The 17,788-nt window shown below is 37.5% G+C and overlaps 1 protein-coding gene across 2 annotated transcripts in view; it reads left to right on the top strand.

The window, feature by feature from the left end:
- THOC2 (THO complex subunit 2) overlaps nt 1-17,788 on the top strand; it is a 110,615-nt gene that overhangs the window by 10,349 nt on the left and 82,478 nt on the right. For both annotated transcript variants that reach the window (XM_073361291.1, XM_073361292.1), the window contains exons 3-7: nt 2,243-2,334; nt 4,440-4,491; nt 13,195-13,265; nt 15,981-16,102; nt 17,641-17,774. In XM_073361291.1, coding sequence (XP_073217392.1) covers nt 2,243-2,334; nt 4,440-4,491; nt 13,195-13,265; nt 15,981-16,102; nt 17,641-17,774 — 471 coding nt within the window. The remainder of the gene's footprint in view (nt 1-2,242; nt 2,335-4,439; nt 4,492-13,194; nt 13,266-15,980; nt 16,103-17,640; nt 17,775-17,788) is intronic.

A 17,788-nucleotide genomic window follows, 5' to 3' on the forward strand; every position in this document is an offset into this window, starting at 1 on the left:
TTTCTGACTGGCCAGTACCATATATTTCGGAGGAAGATGTAAGATTGCTGCAGTATGGAGGTTTGGGGTTACCTGTCCCCACATTAGGTCCCCTCCTGAATTCTAATAGAGATTGGCTTAAGATCTGAAGAATTAGAGTTCCTTCATCAGAAATACTACATTAAAGAAAATTAAGACCTTCTTGCCCAACTCTGAAATTAAACAATTCCATGCTATTAATGTAATTTCAGGTTAGAGTTTTGTATTCCCAAATGTATAGACGTCAAAAAGATCCATGATCTAAATACTCATTGAGCACACGGTTGATGTTTACTATTTTCATCCGGGTGTTTTGTATAGCTATGTGTACATGGCTCGGTAGAAGTGTGATTTTTCCCTGCGTGTGTTCACATAGTTGTGCTAACTCTCAGTGAGCTAGCGCAATATAAATAGCAGTGTAGTCACACTATAACACTGCTTGTGGCCATGGAGGCATGGGTGAACTTTACCAAATATATATGCACCAGTTTCAGGTGGGTTTGTACTCAGTACAACTCAGCGGTGCCTCCATGGCCACTACCAGAGCTACTGTGGCTACGGTGCTATTTATATTGGTAGTAGCTCAATGAGAGCCTGCACAAGTGTGACAATGAGCAGAGGAATCACACCCCTAGCTTGCAGTGTAGACATAGCCTATAACAACGGTGGCTAAATTTACAGACCCTCCGAGCCGCATACGACAATCTTCAGAAGTTCAAGAGCTGGGGTGTGCCTGCCGGGACTCGGGGCCTCAGCCGTGCAGGAGACTCCTGCTGAAGCCCCGAGTCCCGGCAGGTACACCCTGCGGGGCTGGAGCCCTGAGACAGCTCTCCTTCCTTCGGGGCAGAAGCCAGAGGCGATACGTGGGGGGGACACATGGGGTCATGCACCCTCCCTCCACCCCCCAATTTTTGCCATGGTTTGCTTGCCGTGATCAGTTGCAAGTGCCGCAGAGCCCACACCCTGCATGGCAGCTGCTGGATCTGGCAAGCTGGGAGCTGTAGCCATCGTGAGAGGCAATGGCATATAGCTGGGAGCTGCAGGGAGAGCCACTGCTTTTGCTGCTTCCTGTCCCCCGTGAGCTAAAGCAACAGCCCCTCCCTGCAGCTCCCAGGTGTTTGCTGTTGACTCTCCACCAGGAGCTAACACCTGGGAGCTGCAGGGAGGGATTGCTGAGGGTATGTGGGGGGCATGCCTCGGAGGGCATGACTCAATCTGTTAGGAGGGACGTTTAAATTGTGCCCCCCCAACAGATACCAGTCATCTCTGGCAGAAGTCCCTAACCCCAAGCTTCCCCCTTCCCCCCAGCCTGCTAGGTGGAGAGTGGGGTACGGGGGGCCTCCGTGAGCCATACTTTAACTGTAAAAGAGCCTCATGTGGCTTGGAGCTGCGGTTGACCACCCCTGGTCTATAATATAATTATATGCATAATGAAAATGTACCTCCTTTGTGTTTTGGCTTTTAGCCACATCAGTTATTATAAATGTATTCTTCACTCTGTAATAAGGTGTTTTAAAGACAATTCTGTATACGTTTAAAATAGTGTAGCCATCTGTTTTTAACTTGTTGGAACCATGTGTACAAAACAAGCATGTATTTAATGTTCTATAATTCTCCCCAAACACACAGTCTCTGATCCAAGGAGCAGTGAAGAACTTTTCAATTTAATGTAATGCTCTGAAGCATGTGACATTATTTAATCATAGAAGTTTTTCTCTCACTTTTTCTCTACAAAGAATTCAGCCTGACAAAGTGTTTCTTAGTTATTAATTTTCCACCTAGAGAAGTGGATATTAATTTTTATAGCTGCAACTTAGTTTATTATAGTATTTTTCCTTTTGTCATGACATAATCTCTGATTTATGTGCACTATGCAAATGTGTCATCATCCAGGGAAGCTCATATTGTTGTGCATGAGACTGGTGTAATAATTCATCCCATTTTAGTCTATGGCATTTAACTCTTCTTTCCATAGAATCTCTAGGGCAAGGACCATATTTTGCTATGTGCTTGTACAGTGCCTTGTACCATGAGGTCAGATTGGGACCTCAAAGCACTGCCTTATACAAATAAATAATCTTCTGGGTGAAGTGGGGAAAAAACACATTCTCTGTGACTACTAACTGCACCAAGTCTGCAGCATCGCTGTAGATTTTTCCCTGGAAGTTAGACCAAGGATTACCTAACACTTGTGTTCCTAATGCGTCTGTTTTATGTATGACAGATATCCAGCAGGCTCTGTATGAGCTTGCAAATCACGTTGTCAAGGGAAACTTAAAGCATGATCAAGCTTCTAATGTTCTCAGTGATGTTATAGTAAGTATATATTTGTACTACTTGCTGTAGGTTTATTTAATATTTAAGTTAGCTTATTACTTATGGAAGCCAGAGTAAATGGGAAACCAGCAGAAACACACCATACCCTGCAGATGTAGTCCCTTAAAACTTCTAAAGAAACTGCTTTTACTCCTAGGGCTTGTACACAATTGCACTTAGTTCAGTGTAACTCAAGTTGCTCATGGGTGTGAAAAAGCCATCCCCCGAGTGATGTAAGTTGCACCATTCTAAGCGCCGGTGTGGATGGACAGCGCTGTGTCAGTTGGGCAAGCTCTCCTGCTAACATAGCTACTACTGCTCGGGGAGGTGGACTTGGAAGTGTAACTCCATGCCAGATACTCTGCCCATCTTGTTCCCCCCCCAACCCCCCCCCCCCCCAAAATTAAGGTGATACTTTTGACTATTAAAACCTTATAGCTTCAGCATAAGTTTAAGGTCTACTATGTGTTGTGAAGAGAAAGGGAATGAAAACATTGAAATGAAAAATATTACTTGTATACAATTATAACTATTGTGCCAAGACCACCATAAAGGATATGTTTTGATGCTACATCTTTCCTGTTGAAGTGCACTGTAATGAATGAAAATTTCCCAAGGCTAGGTTAAAATGGTATTCATGGAAAGTATATTGAGGTTCATCTGATGAAAAGCTGAATAGAGAAACAAATGTTTTATAGACATACGTGGGGGACTATGGTACTCAAATGCACGCTTGTTCTTGACTGGGAAGTTTGGATCTTTTTTAACTTTATGGTTCTTTTGTGTACCCACAATGCTAGCGAAGCCTTTCAGTTTTTACAATCAGTACTTTTACTATAGAAAATAGTTTAGATACTAGAATGTTCAGGAGGGAGGAGTGGGTGTTTGGGGTAGCTATAGAACAGCGTTGTGGGCTTTTTAGCTAATGCTAGGTCTGATTTATGTGGAGCTCACTTAAATTCCCAACATATTAAAAAATACCTCAGGACTGAGGCTATGGGGGGGGTGGGGGAAGGTGGATTGATTTAGATAACCAGTTTTAATTTTGATTGGCTGTTGTGCTTTTTAGTTATTTTCCTAAAGAGAGGTTGATTTTCACTGGTCTGTAACCAGTAAAACATACTGATTTGCAACTGAGTACAGCCTTTATGCTAAATTTGGTATTTCTTTTTGCTGACCAGAAGGATTTGCTACATGAGAAAAACGTTTTTAGATATTGTATAATTGTATAGCTAATGTGCACTAAATCAGATTCTAAGATTTTACTTCTTTATTATGTTTAAAAATGGTGAGTGATGGATTTCTTATTTACTAGATGATTAATGTTTTGGATCTATGCCCAGCTGTATTTGGATGGAAATTGGAATTCAATCAAAAATGCACAAAACTAGTTTCACCTCACTTAAAAACTACTTGCTTACAAAATCAGGCATTAAAAATACAAAAGAGTCACAGCACACTGTTACTGAACAATTGCTTATTCTCTCTTTTGTACCATACAGTTATAAAATAAATTAATTTGAGTATAAGTATTGTACTTACGTTTCAGTGTATAATATATAGAGCAGTATAAATAAGTTGTACGAAATTTTAGTTTGTACTGACTGCATTTGTGCTTTTTATGTAGCCTGTTGTAAAACTAGATAGATAATATAAGTGTGTGTATATATATATATATATTATAATATAATATAAAATACTTAGTTCAAAAACTGAATTGTAGAAGCACTTGAAAACAGGGATTTACAATGGGCGTGCCTTGTCAACCTTTAATAATAGCATTTCTAATTCAGTGCACTTTTAAAACTTATGCCATACCCTCAGACATGAGTTTAACTGTCATTGAGATTTTTCTTTCTTTCAGTCTTTTCAGCTCACTTGATAACGGTTTCCATTGTATTAATATTTTCTTTTGTATTTTTCCAAACACATCAGGCACAATAGATAGTTAAACCACTCCTGTTCATTGATTTAACAAGAGTAATGTTAGTGGATCTAAATTTACATTTCTGTCAAGACTCTTTCTTTATTAAAACAATAGACTAAAATATTCTAATTACACATTGTGGTATTCCTGCATTTACTGTGTTTTTTGTTTCGGTTAGGAATTTCGAGATGACATGTCCTCCATCCTTGCTGATGTATTCTGCGTATTGGGTAGGTTTCTTTCTTCCTTTCATCACTGAAACAGCTTAGTGGAGGAGAAGTGTGTGTTCTGTCATATAAAAATCTTGAAATTCCAAAATATAAAATAATTTTTGAAATGTAGTTTAATGTAACTAGTGCCATAGGAAAGCAATTTAAACGTTTGTCGTTTCAGTAATACAGTATGTACTATAAACTTATACAATTCATGGTTATTTTGCTTTTGTCTTCATATAAATGAGTATATGCATAATAAAACACTTCTTGTGCCTTACCAAACTATATGTACGTTGTTTAGAAATCAAGGAAATTGATGATAGTTACAATCTGTTTGAACAGGACTATTATGCAGCTCCCTAGAATTATCAGAGTTGAAGTTTCTGCCATTAATACTAATGCATTGATGCAGTGTGTCAGGCAATCCAAATTTCCAGACGACAGAGGCAGATTACTGGTCTTAACGATTGCATATTTTCAGCTGAAGATTTTTTGGTAGTTTCACAGCAGTCTCTAGGCTTTTTTTGCCTTGGTAGTTTTGTGCAAGGTATCTGTGATGGAGATGGGTCTCTTATTTACAAAGATTCCTTTCAGAACTCCCAATAAAAGGAGCAACATATGTACATTTCTGTCCTGATTGTGCAACCTTTACTCATTTCAACAGTCCCATGAAAGTTGATGGGAATACATGCGCAAAAAAGTTACAGAAGCTTGCTCTTAAGTATGAATAGCAATAGGTTGTGAAGTCAGTGACTTAGCAATAATAACCATAATTATGACTTTTAAACAAATGCTCTTATAAACTGGTAATCATAATTTTTCTTTGATTTTTACAAATCTGGATTGTAAATGGTATTGGTAGCTGCTATTGTAGCTGTATTTGCACTTACGCTGTAACTGAAATGGAGCTTAGTCTTACATTATACCTATTGTTCCTAGAATCCTAGAATATCAGGGTGGGAAGGGACCTCAGGAGGTCATCTAGTCCAACCCCCTGCTCAAAGCAGGACCAATCCCCCCAGATCCTTAAATGGCCCCCTCAAGGATTGAACTCACAACCCTGGGTTTAGCAGGCCAGTGCTCAAACCAATGAGCTATCCCTCCCCCTACAATACAATTTATGTATTGTTCATAAATACAGTCAAGGCAACTGGATAGGTCCTGGAAGAACAATGAGTATAGACAAAACAAATACTTTAAAGATAAGATGCAAGAGAAAAAAGTACACTTTCCTTTCCCTCTATCTACTGAAAGTTCTTTCTACCTTTTTTTCAACTGTAGAAAAATGTCATGATTTACCTTGTTTTTAATTAAGATATTTTATTGAATTTTTCAAACAGCCTATATAATATATAAAACAAACTAAGAAGATACTTGCAGAAATTATGTAAATCCATACATATCTGGAAAAACAAGTACTATGAAAACACAATTACTAAAAGAGTACCTCCTGCTGCAATCAGATCTGTGTGGGCAGACCCTTGTGCCTTCGAAGATCAGATTACTTCAAGAGGGTCAATGTGTGTACAAAAAATAAATATGAAATCGCATAAATCACAAGGCAAAGGATATTATGTTCTAGTCCTTTAGTCAAAGGATGAACAGTCGTATCTTTTAGGCAGTTTATTTACAAAATTTTGGTGATTTTTACAAAAATGGTGCTAACTGACCTATGAAAAATTTATTATATAAGAAGACTCAAATTCAGGAAGATTTAAGATTTAAAAGGAACATAGCCCACCCATTTCAAAGGAATATTCTCTCTAGCTACAGTGATAGCAATCAGAAGAGTTGTTTCTTACCATGTCATCAAACATGGTAGCTCTGTAACTTGGTAAGTAACTTGATCTGTTATGAGCACATTTCTAACAGGAAGTCAGATTTATGTGTTCAATTTCATATATATATGTGGTGAAATAAAGATTCTGAAAAACAGTTTTAAACTGTAGTTGAAAAAGTTAAATTGAATTGAGAAGTGGCTTTAGTTGAGTGAGTGGTCTTGGAGTTTCACTTGACTAATATGGGACAGTGAGTCTTCTCTTAAAGATCTTTAAGATTTTGTCATCCAGGAATGTATAGCATTTTACCCAAAACTGCTAACATCAATGAAATTCTGGACCAGCTACTATCATTAGGATCAGCAGCAGCGTTTTCTCTATTATTTGTTTGATATCTATATGGACCACCAAGAAACTCTTGAGACTGTTCTTTTTCCTACCCTAAGTTGTTTCTGAAAATGGGATCCTTGGGATCACTCAAATTCTCCATTAGTAGAAACAATGGATTGGCAAAAAAGACCTTTTTTAATGTCTCATGGTGGATTTCACCCTAGCTTCTATATTAACATAATTTTTATTGATTTTTATGGTGAAGATTGTGGGCTTATTTATATCCCTGAACTAAATAGTTCTGGAATTCATTCCTTTTAAAAATATCAGGGAAATTGAGGGCTAGTTTGTGTGTTAATGATCTTCCCTGAGATAGGGGTTATGCATTGTTGAACTGTCTGGAGTGGTTCAGGAGAGAGATTGTGATTCAGGGCTAATCTACACTACTGTGCTATATCGGCTCAGCTGCACTAATGCAGCTGTGCTGCTTTAGCATGTCTGGGGAAGATGTGCTATGCCGACGGGAGAGGCATAATTACTCCACCTCAGTGAGAGGCAGCAACTATGTTGGTGGGAGAGCATCTCCCGCTGACAAACCACCAGTGGGGACAGCACTTAAGTTGATGTAACTTGCATTGCTTGTGGGGGTGGCTTTTTCACACTTCCCCTCCCCTCGAGCGACGTAATTTACATCGACTTCAGCGGTAGTGTGGACAAACCCTCAGTCTGACTGCTGATCTGGGAAAAGTGTAAACATCACTGGCTCTGTACCTAGCTTAGTGTCTATGTCTTTTGACACGCCAACCTAACTATGCTCTACGCTTCTAGAGAGGCTGCTTCACCTTATGCGCTGTGAGCAGTGTAACGGGTAGTAGTGGGGCACCTTATAGTGCCATACAAGTGGGCCACGATCTGATCTAAATGCAAAAAGTAGTATTTAAAGCAACATTGAGGAGGTTGAGAAATCTAATGGCAGTTCTTCCTGCGATATTAACCAGAGCAATGTTACATGTTCTGTGCTTTTGGTATTCTACATTGATAACACAAAATATATCCGTATTTAACAAGACAAACAGATACTAGCTACGTTCAAAGCAATGGTTAATATTGCAGAAGCAACCTTAACTTTTGCACTTGATTTCTCAGCTTCAGTGTTAAACTAACAATGGTGGGGTTTTTTGTACTCCATGTAAATGATTAGTTCCAAGTAAGGCCTAATCCTTTTTCTAGTTCTAGATTTAAAACATAGTTGTAGAAAACATATTTAAAAGGCTTAAATATTGAAATATAAAAATTCTGGTGTGGGTGTTTTTCAGTAAAGTTTAAAATGATTCTTACTTTATAGAATATGCAGACTAATTGCCCAGTTACTTTATAGACAAGCCATTATAGTTAACTGAGCACACAGCTGAGTTAAAATTCACAGTAATTATACCACTATATTATTTGGTGATTGCTACTAGATTTCTACCTGTTATGGATAATAGAAAATATAGGGTAGACTGTTTTCTCTTGAATAACTCTAAAAGCTGATTACAAAGAAAATTTTTTCAAAAAATTCAGATGCAGAAACTTAGATAAATTACACAGTTTTACATTCACAGTGTGTCATAAATATAAAGGGAAGGGTAAACCCCTTTGAAATCCCTCCTGGCCAGGGGAAAGCTCCTCTCACCTGCAAAGAGTTAAGAAGCTAAAGGTAACCTCGCTGGCACCTGACCAAAATGACCAGTGAGGAGACAAGATACTTTCAAAAGCTGGGAGGAGGGAGAGAAACAAAGGATCTGTGGGTCTGTCTATATGCTGGTTTCTGCCGGGGATAGACCAGGAATGGAGTCTTAGAACTTTTAGTAAGTAATCTAGCTAGGTATGTGTTAGATTATGATTTCTTTAAATGGCTGAGAAAAGAATTGTGCTGAATAGAATAACACAGACAGAAATAGTATCTTTTTTGTAACTTAAGGTTTTGCCTAGAGGGATTCTCTATGTTTTGAATCTAATTACCCTGTAAGGTATCTACCATCCTGATTTTACAGGGGGGATTTCTTTATTTCTATTTACTTCTATTTCTATTAAAAGTCTTCTTGTAAGAAAACTGAATGCTTTTTCATTGTTCTCAGATCCAAGGGTCTGGGTCTGTAGTCACCTAGGCAAATTGGTGAGGCTTTTTATGAAACCTTGTCCAGAAAGTGGGGTGCAAGGTTTTGGGAAGTATTTTGGGGGGAAAGACGTGTCCAAACAGCTCTTCCCCAGTAACCAGTATTTGTTTGGTGGTGGTAGCGGCCAATCCAAGGACGATGGGTGGAATATTTTGTACCTTGGGGAAGTTTTGACCTAAGCTGGTAAAGAGAAGCTTAGGAGGTTTTTCATGCAGGTCCCCACATCTGTACCCTAGCGTTCAGAGTGGGGAAGGAACCTTGAGTGCGATAGAGCTCAGTTTGTTTAAAAGCAGCAAGTTCATTACAGTTTTTTAGTCTCGGGGGAATAAATAATGAGACTTCAGCTAATTTAAAATATTGTTGAATAAAACAGTTGTGGCATGACTGAAAAACCTGGAAAATTTAAAGTAATAGTTGATACTCAAACTTCTGCTTTTCTCACAACTGTATGAATTAAGAATACATAGGTGCCGGAACTGGTTTTCTTGGCTTGAAGTGGTAATAGCTAGGGCTGTCGATTAATCACAGTTAACTCACGCGATTAACTAAAAAAAATTAATCTCCATGTTAATCGCATTGTTAAACAATAGAATACCAATTGAAATTTATTAAATGTTTTGGATGTTTTTCTACATTTTCAAGTATATTTATTTCAATTACAATGCAGAATACAAAGTGTACAGTTCTCGCTTTATTTTTATTAAAAAATATTTGCACTGTAAAAATGATAAAAGAAGTACTATTTTGCAATTCACCTCATACAAGTACCGTAGTGCAATCTCTTTATCATGAAAGCGCAACTTACAAGTGTAGATTTTTTGTGTGTTATATAACTGCACTCAAAAAGAAAACAATGTAAAACTTTAGCGCCTACAAGTCTACTCAGTCCTACTTCTTGTTCAGCCAATCGCTCAGAGAAGCAAGTTTGTTTACATTTACGGGCGATAATGCTTCCCGCTTCTTATTTACAATGTCACCTGAAAGTGAGAACAGACATTCACATGGCACTTTTGTAGTCAGTATTGCAAGGTATTTACATGCCGTATATGCTAAACATTCGTATGCCCCTTCATGCTTTGGTCACCATTCCAGAGGACATACTTTAAAAAAAAAAAAGTTAATTACATTTGTGACTCAACTTCTTGGGGGAGAATTGTATGTCTCCTGCTCTGTGTTTTACCCGCATTCTGCCATATATTTCATATTATAGCAGTCTCAGATGATGATCCCGCATGTTGTTTGTTTTAAGAATACTTTCACTGAAGATTTGACAAAACGCAAAGAAGGTACCAATGTGAGATTTCTAAAGATAGCTACAGCACACGACCCAAGATTTAAGAATCTGAAGTGCCTTCCAAAATCTGAGAGGGATGGGGTGTGGAGCGTGCTTTCGGAAGTCTTAAAAGAGCAACAATCCAATGCAGAAATTAGAGAACCCGAACCACCAAAAAAGAAAATCAACCTTCTGCTGGTGACATCTGACTCAGATGAAGAAAATGAACATGCATCGGTCTGCACTGTTTGGATCGTTATCAAGCAGAACCCATCATCAGCATGGACGCACGTCCTCTGGAATGGTGGTTGAAGCATGAAGGGACATATGAATCTTTAGCACATCTGGCACATAAATATCTTGCAATGCCGGCTACAACAGTGCCATGCGAATGCCTGTTCTCACTTTCAGGTGGCATAGTAAACAAGAAGCGGGCAGCATTATCTCCTGAAAATGTAAACAAATTTGTTTGTCTGAACTGAAAGATTGACTGAACAAGAAGTAGAGCCTACAAGTCCACTCTGTCCTAAAGTTTTAGATTGTTTTATTTCTGAATGCAGTTATTTTTTGTACATAACTCTACATTTGTAAGGTCAACTTTCATGATAGAGATTGCACTACAGTACTTGTATTAAGTGAATTGGAAAATACTATTTTATTTTTACAGTGCAAATATTTATAATAAATAAATATAAAGTGGGCACTGTACACTTTGTATTCTGTGTTGTAATTGAAATCAATATATTTGGAAATGTGGAAAACATCAAAAATATTTAAATAAATGGTATTTTATTATTGTTTAAAGCACAATTGATCGCGATTAATTTTTTTAATTGCTTGACAGGCCTATTAATAACCCTAATATCTGGTTTCTGCCTTCAGCACCCTCACTGTAAAAATTGTTCCATATGGCCATATGTGCCACTGGCCATATGTGCTTCATATTTAAATGTCTTTGCTTTAGTCTGTCACAGATCATCACTCTTTTTATTTAGAATAGAAGTGTAGGTGTAATATTTCCAAAAAAGTGCAGTCATTCTATTATGAGAAAGCAAAACGTCAATGGAAAATAGAATTTCAGAGGAGAATAGGCCAATACATTTCTATGCTCCCTTTTAGTGAAAATGGTTTTATTTGTATATTTGCTGTTATTTTAGAAATCAAACTTAATAACAATTTATTAATTTATAACCTGGATTTAGTTTCATTAGTAACCTCACACTTCCATTGAAACAAAATGCTTCCTGCCCCTCAAAAATTTATATTCTGAATACTTGATCATTAATTTTGCTTGGGTTCAAATGTACAGATGCAAATATAACTTATTGTAGCCAAGGGTCTTCAGGATAGTAATTACTGTTTCCAAATCAAATTATTTTTGCGTAACTGGCATTTATTTTTGATATGTTCATTACCTTATTTATTATCTGTAGCTCAGTTGGTGAGTGAATATCGGTTTTACATGCAGAAATAAAAAGATAAAGAGCTGAATACCGTCTTGTTCCACAAGTGTAATTCAGAGCACAATTTCATCTAATATTTCTACCTGAAGAGTTTGCAATCTAAAGTGATAACTGATAACAGATATGCAGTAGGGGATTGTGAGCACCAGGATCAAAGATACAGGCTATGAGAAGCAGAATGAATATGATACAACCTGGGGTTCAAAACAGTTATATTTTAAAATCTCTAAGGAAACATGTTTTATATAACAATGGAAGACTTGAGTTAATAGGCCTGGTGAAAGGGGGAGTGTTTTTTGAGGAAAAATTTGAATGAGGAGAGAACAGTTCTGTGTACAAGATTAGTTAAACTATTCCCTTGACGCGGGGAGGTATTAAAGAAGATGCAGAGATGAGTAAGAGAAGTTTACTTGTTTGTTCTCATTTTTCTTTAATTTATTTTGAAAATAGGTAAATGTCCATTGCTCAGAATTTTTTTTTTATTGTTGAAAAATAGGAAAACAGATCTGCTGTGTGTTCTCAAATGTATTGTTCTGATTCAGTGCACCTTAGTCCTGTTTCTGCTCCATAACTTTGTAAAACTAAATTCTGACCGGTTTTACTTAAGACGCCCTTGCATTTCCCTATAGGGTTTTCCCTCTCTTGCTCTCCCCTGTCTTGATGAATTAGAGGGATCTAAACTACTCTAGACCGGGGGTAGTCTATTGATTACTGTGTTGTGGAATGTGTACTCCCGTAGGACCTGATAAGCTGCCTGAAAGGCTCTCATATGTTACTGCTTCAACAGCTGACTGTAACAGCAGAAAGAGAAAGAGAGAGAGAGAATGTGGAGAAAAAACATGGGAGGGTAGACCAGTGACATAGGAGGAACAGCTAACTCTTTACCAACTTCAGATAGAAATAATGTTTATACTGTACAGAGTATAGTAGAATCTCAGAGTTATGAACACCTGAAGAATGTAACTGAACAAAATGTTATAGTTCTTTCAAAGGTTTACAACTGAACATTGACTTAATACAAATTTGAAACTTTACTATGCAAAAGAAAAATGCTGCTTTTAACCATCTTAATTTAACTGAAAAAGCACAGAAAGTATCCTTACCTTGTCAAATGTTTTTTAAACTTTCCCTTTTTTTTAGTAGATTATGTTTAGCACAGTACTGTACTATATTTGCTCTCCACCCCCTGATTGCGTACTTCCAGTTCCAAATGAGGTGTGTGGTTGACCGGGCAGTTTCGTAACTCTAAGGTTCTACTGTATGTTGGTTTCCCTGCCTTCTGGTCCTATCCCTCCTTCTACCTGCTGTACCTACTGCTGGTCATAGGCCTCACTTAGACAGGGAGAAGGGCAAGAAAAAAGTGAATTATCTTCTGTTATTCATTCTTGTCTCCAGCATTTGTGCCACCAGTGTTAACAACCGCTGGATTTATAGGTGTGCAGTGTGTGAATTCTTTTTATCAATAGAATCAGCCACTAAATGTTACAGTAAGCTGAGTGTTAATGAATGGTTAGACTAGACACAGAATCAGAATGTTAATTATAACTGAATCTTAAATATTAATACATGTGCAAGCAGATTTTTATTAGGATTCATCACAAAAGGAAGAATGGGCCTTCTACATTGCAGTGGAGAAATCAGAGAGAAACCAGAAAGATATGTCTCCATGACCAGTAATGTCTCATTTTACCCTTCCCCATATTCCTTTACTTCAGATATCGAAACAAGTTGTTTAGAAGAAAAAAGCAAGAGAGATCATTTTACGCAACTGGTGTTAGCCTGTTTGGTAAGTTGCACTTACATACTTCTTGCGTAGCAAAAAACTTCCACGTTAAAATATGACAAGAAAATTGAAATCTGTATCTTTTACCAGATTTTTTTAGGGAAAAAATTGTATGTAATGTAATTATTGAGTTTATTTTTAAATTATTACTTATTTTGTAAGAAATACGGCGTATGTATACTAATTTGTTGTATATTTCAAACCACATGTTTTTATTGCCAAGAGAATAACTACAACATTACTTTCATCCTTGTAGTCAGAAGGTTTGTTAGTGTGAGGTAAAGCAGAATAACAGAATAGCAGATAGACCAGTTGTCTTATCACATATGGCAAATCCTGTGGTTCTTTATTATGTAGACTTATAAGAACAGATAACTGTTTTAACTAGCTGCATTATAATTGCACAGAATGACTAGTCATTAGTTTCAGGCAAAACAGTTTGTGAACAACAGTGTGTGGTGTTCCTCCTCCAAATTTACTCCTCTTTTATTGGTTAATTCTTTCCCACAAAATAAAGATCATGGAGGAAAGAATTAGACAAATTGCATATCTAGAATTTTTATGATCCTTAATTTGTCACAGTTTTTCTAGATTTAGTGAATATGTGAGATGTGAAACTCCAAAATCTGTTGTAATGAATTAATTTAATTATAGCCTCCTTCCCCCCTATAAATATTAGACGCTCTTTTGTTAGGTGACAGTGCCGCTTTGTACCTGTCATGTGCCTTATTTGTATACAATAGCAGTTCTTTTTCTTACGTTGTGAGTTTTAGTTTGTATAAGACACTGTATTATTAAAAATGTGTATTGTGTTCAAATTTTTGTTGAGTTTTTATTAGCTGTCAAGATATCAAGCCCCATTGGTCATGGGCTGGACTCAAATTACTTTACAGCTGAAAATATCCATTATAGTAGTCATTGTCAATTTTTTTTTTTTTTTTTTTTGCATATTTTGGACCATTTCTTAAGATGGCGATCCTCTCACAGACACCTCCCTTCCAATCTTGATTTTACATCTGGGTTTCAGCTACAGTGTTGATTAGATAATAAAGGTCTATTAGGCCAGTGTTAGACTAGATAAAAATAACCTTGTTTTTATGTGGTGGCTGAAGTGGCTTGGTTCTGCCTTTTTTTTTCTACATTATTTGTTTCCTTGTCTGAGCACTGGACTGTATTTTAATATTATAACTGGGACTCAACCTACAAACCTTTTATCTGGATTTTGAATGTGACCTTTCCTTTCCCCAGTGTTTGGATGTATTCATTTTTGGTTTTGCCATTATGACTACTAAACTACTAAATTTGGATCTAGGTTTGGATTCCAGTCTCTCACCTTACTAAAATTTGAGGTTTTGAGATGTAGGATTTTTCCTTTTGGGAGCATTTCTAATTAGTATAAAATATTCCTCCGTTGCTTGCATCCCAAAATGTTCTTATATCTCCATGACCCTTTGCAGTTAGGTCTGGTCCTCCTTTGTGTTTGCTGCTAATCTGATTTTTGTGTCATCTGCTGATTTGATCGTGGTGGAGTTTGCGTTGGAGAAACACTTGATAACATTAAGCAGCTTCGCAGCATGTCATTTTTTTGTTTAGTTGGCCAAAGAGCCTCTGGAAGCCCTTAATGTCTTGCATGGGACTAGAGGTAGCAGAACCCTTCACTTTACCATTGTAACAAAAGTAGCTTTGCATATCATCTTGAAGTGTTGCTTATACTTCAAGTGGCTCGCAGATGGGGAATCGTGTTATAGACAGCCAACAGGTGATGGTCGGTCTCATTTGAGCATAACATAGTGGATGCTGTTAGAAACAAATAATAATTAATTATTTCCAGGAAATGAAATATGACTCTCAAGCTCAAGTACTTTGGGCTCATATAGATGGTTTGAGTCCTTGCTTCCAAGTCCCTACGTGTATATCAGTTAGATGTTTTTCCTCTTTGAGTAGTCAATCTAAAAATGTTGACTTGTCCTGCTATCTGTAGTTTGGATACCATTATAGGGCATCTGGAATTTAATATCAGTGATACCAAAGGATTTCTACAGGAACTATATTGAAAAGTAATCGAATTTAATAAAAATTGTTAGGTTCAAAACCCTGTAAAAAATTTATCTATTAAAAAATCTATAGCAGGGATATAATTTTCTGTCAAATTCTATAGGATAGTTTAAAAAAAACCTGTAAAAAAAGATAGTATTTTCTGTTAATTCTATGAGGTTTTTGGGTTTTTTTTTTAATCAAGGTGTGTATGAGTGTTCTGCTGGACGTCCCATTGGTGCAGCCTCTTTTGTGTCTAGGAGTTGGCCTTTTCCATCATGTAGAATAAGACTTTTAATTGTAAGAAGCTTCTGCATGTGAAAATGAGTGTTGCACTTGTTTTTCAAAGCATGTGAAGGGAATATATAGTGATTTTGGTCACAGGCAAAAGTTTTAGTAATCAGGCTAAAAAAGATAATCCTGTGGTGCCACACACTGCAAACTCCGTAGCTTTCAGAGTATTTTATATAGATTCCTCATTTGTAGAATTGTAGCTTTTCAGTTGCAAGCAATTGTTCCTTTTGAAACTGAGTTTATATGGTATGTTTTGTATTTGAATTACCTTTATTTTCACTATTAGTATACATACACAGATAACCCAGGGTCAAGGTCAAATGCTGTTTAGTTTAATATACTTATCAACTCATATGTATGACATGCATGTTGCATTCTTGTTTTGTGCAGTACCTTGTTTCAGACACCGTCCTAAAGGAGCGTCTGGATCCGGAAACACTGGAATCATTAGGGCTCATCAAACAGTCTCAGCAGTTTAATCAGAAATCTGTTAAAATCAAGACAAAACTTTTGTAAGTGTGTGTGTGTGTGTGTGTAGATTTTTTGGGGGGTGCAGGTCAATTTCTTTAAATGTAGCTTTTTATAATCTATATATTTTCAAAGTAATTTTTTCCATGTTGAAAATTTTATGAAATACTTGGTGGTTTTTAAAGTGAAATGTTTTGTTGCACTAAAATTACTCCTTGGTAGTAAAACATAATTTGTCCTTTTATATTTTTCATAGATACAGTAAAAGCTCTTTTATCCAGCACTTCACCAACCGTCAAGCTCTATAAATCGGCATTTCTGATCTGCACTGAAAATCCGGTTTATAATGCAGTTGGTGCGGGACCGGCTGGGGTCTGGGAGGGGCTTGGGGCACAGGAGGAGCTTGGGGTCCTTGTGCGGAGGAGGGTGCTCACCTCTGGCGGCTCCCTGCAAGCGGCTCCCTGTCCCTGCTGTTGCTGGTGGAGGAACAGCCAGGTGGCTTGTAGGCACGCTACCTCTGTCCCCCCTCCCCGAGTGTTGACTCCGCAGCTCCCAGCCCATTGGCCGGGAACCGTGGCCAATGGGAACTGTGTGTGTGTGTGGGGTGCCTACAGATGGAGGCAGCGTGCCTCCTTGCAGAGGCAGAGCCACCTGGCTGCGCCTCCACCAGGAGCAGCAGGGATTGGGAGTTGCTTGTGGGGAGCCACCGGAGGTGAGTGCGCCCTCCCAATCCGGCCCTCCCGCGCCCCAAACCCCATCCTGGACCCAAACTCCCTCCCAGAGCGCACCCTGCTGCCCCTCCCATGCCCCTGCACTCCAAACCCCTCCCTCTGAGTTAACTGGCATTTTTAATTTGCTGGCACCCCCCCTGTTTCCAACGGGCTGGTTAAAAAAGCTTTTACTGTATGTGAAATTTACATTTTATTATAATACCTAATTATCTTTGCTCCAGTGGTTTCAAATATTTAAGCTTTCAGTGGTAGAAAATGCTAACTTGCAAAATACTTAAAAATAAATTACTAAGATCTCTGACTTAAGCCTAGGCTTTTGTTGTTTTCCTAAACTATCTAGTGCAGTGCTTTTGGTCTTTGGATTGTAAGCAAAGGCTCTGTATCTACATGTCTACTGTTTCATTTACAGTGTCTATGAAATGCAGTTAAAATTAGTTTAGATCCCTAGAGCTCAATCCTGAAAGGTGCTGATATTCTGACCCCATCCATCAAAGCAGTTAGGAACAAGTTTAATATTAAGCACATGATAGTCCCATTGATTTAAAAGGGATTAATCACATGCTGAAAGTTAAATGTGAGCTTGATGTTTTTGTTAGTCTGGGACCTGTGCTCAGCAACTCAGGGTCCTTAGCCACTATTTGAAATGAAGCTTATTGTTTTCTGCATTCTGTAGTTTTCCTAATGGTTGGAAATAAAACCATTAATTCATAAGCATGTATTCAATATTGGTAGGTAAGTTTAATATTTATAAAATATTTAACCTGTATAAACTTTACTATTATGAATAGCTATCTTGTGCTGAGCTGTACTCCTCATTTGATAGTGTTTAATATCTATTTATCTAATTGCAGTTATAAACAACAGAAATTTAACTTATTAAGAGAAGAGAATGAAGGTTATGCAAAGCTGATTGCTGAACTGGGGCAAGATTTATCCGGCAATATCACTAGTGATTTAATCCTAGAAAATATCAAATCTTTAATCGGTAAGGAATTTATT

This window comes from Lepidochelys kempii, chromosome 9 (genome assembly GCF_965140285.1).
Source record: "Lepidochelys kempii isolate rLepKem1 chromosome 9, rLepKem1.hap1, whole genome shotgun sequence".
In the NCBI taxonomy this organism is placed as follows: Eukaryota; Metazoa; Chordata; order Testudines; family Cheloniidae; genus Lepidochelys; species Lepidochelys kempii.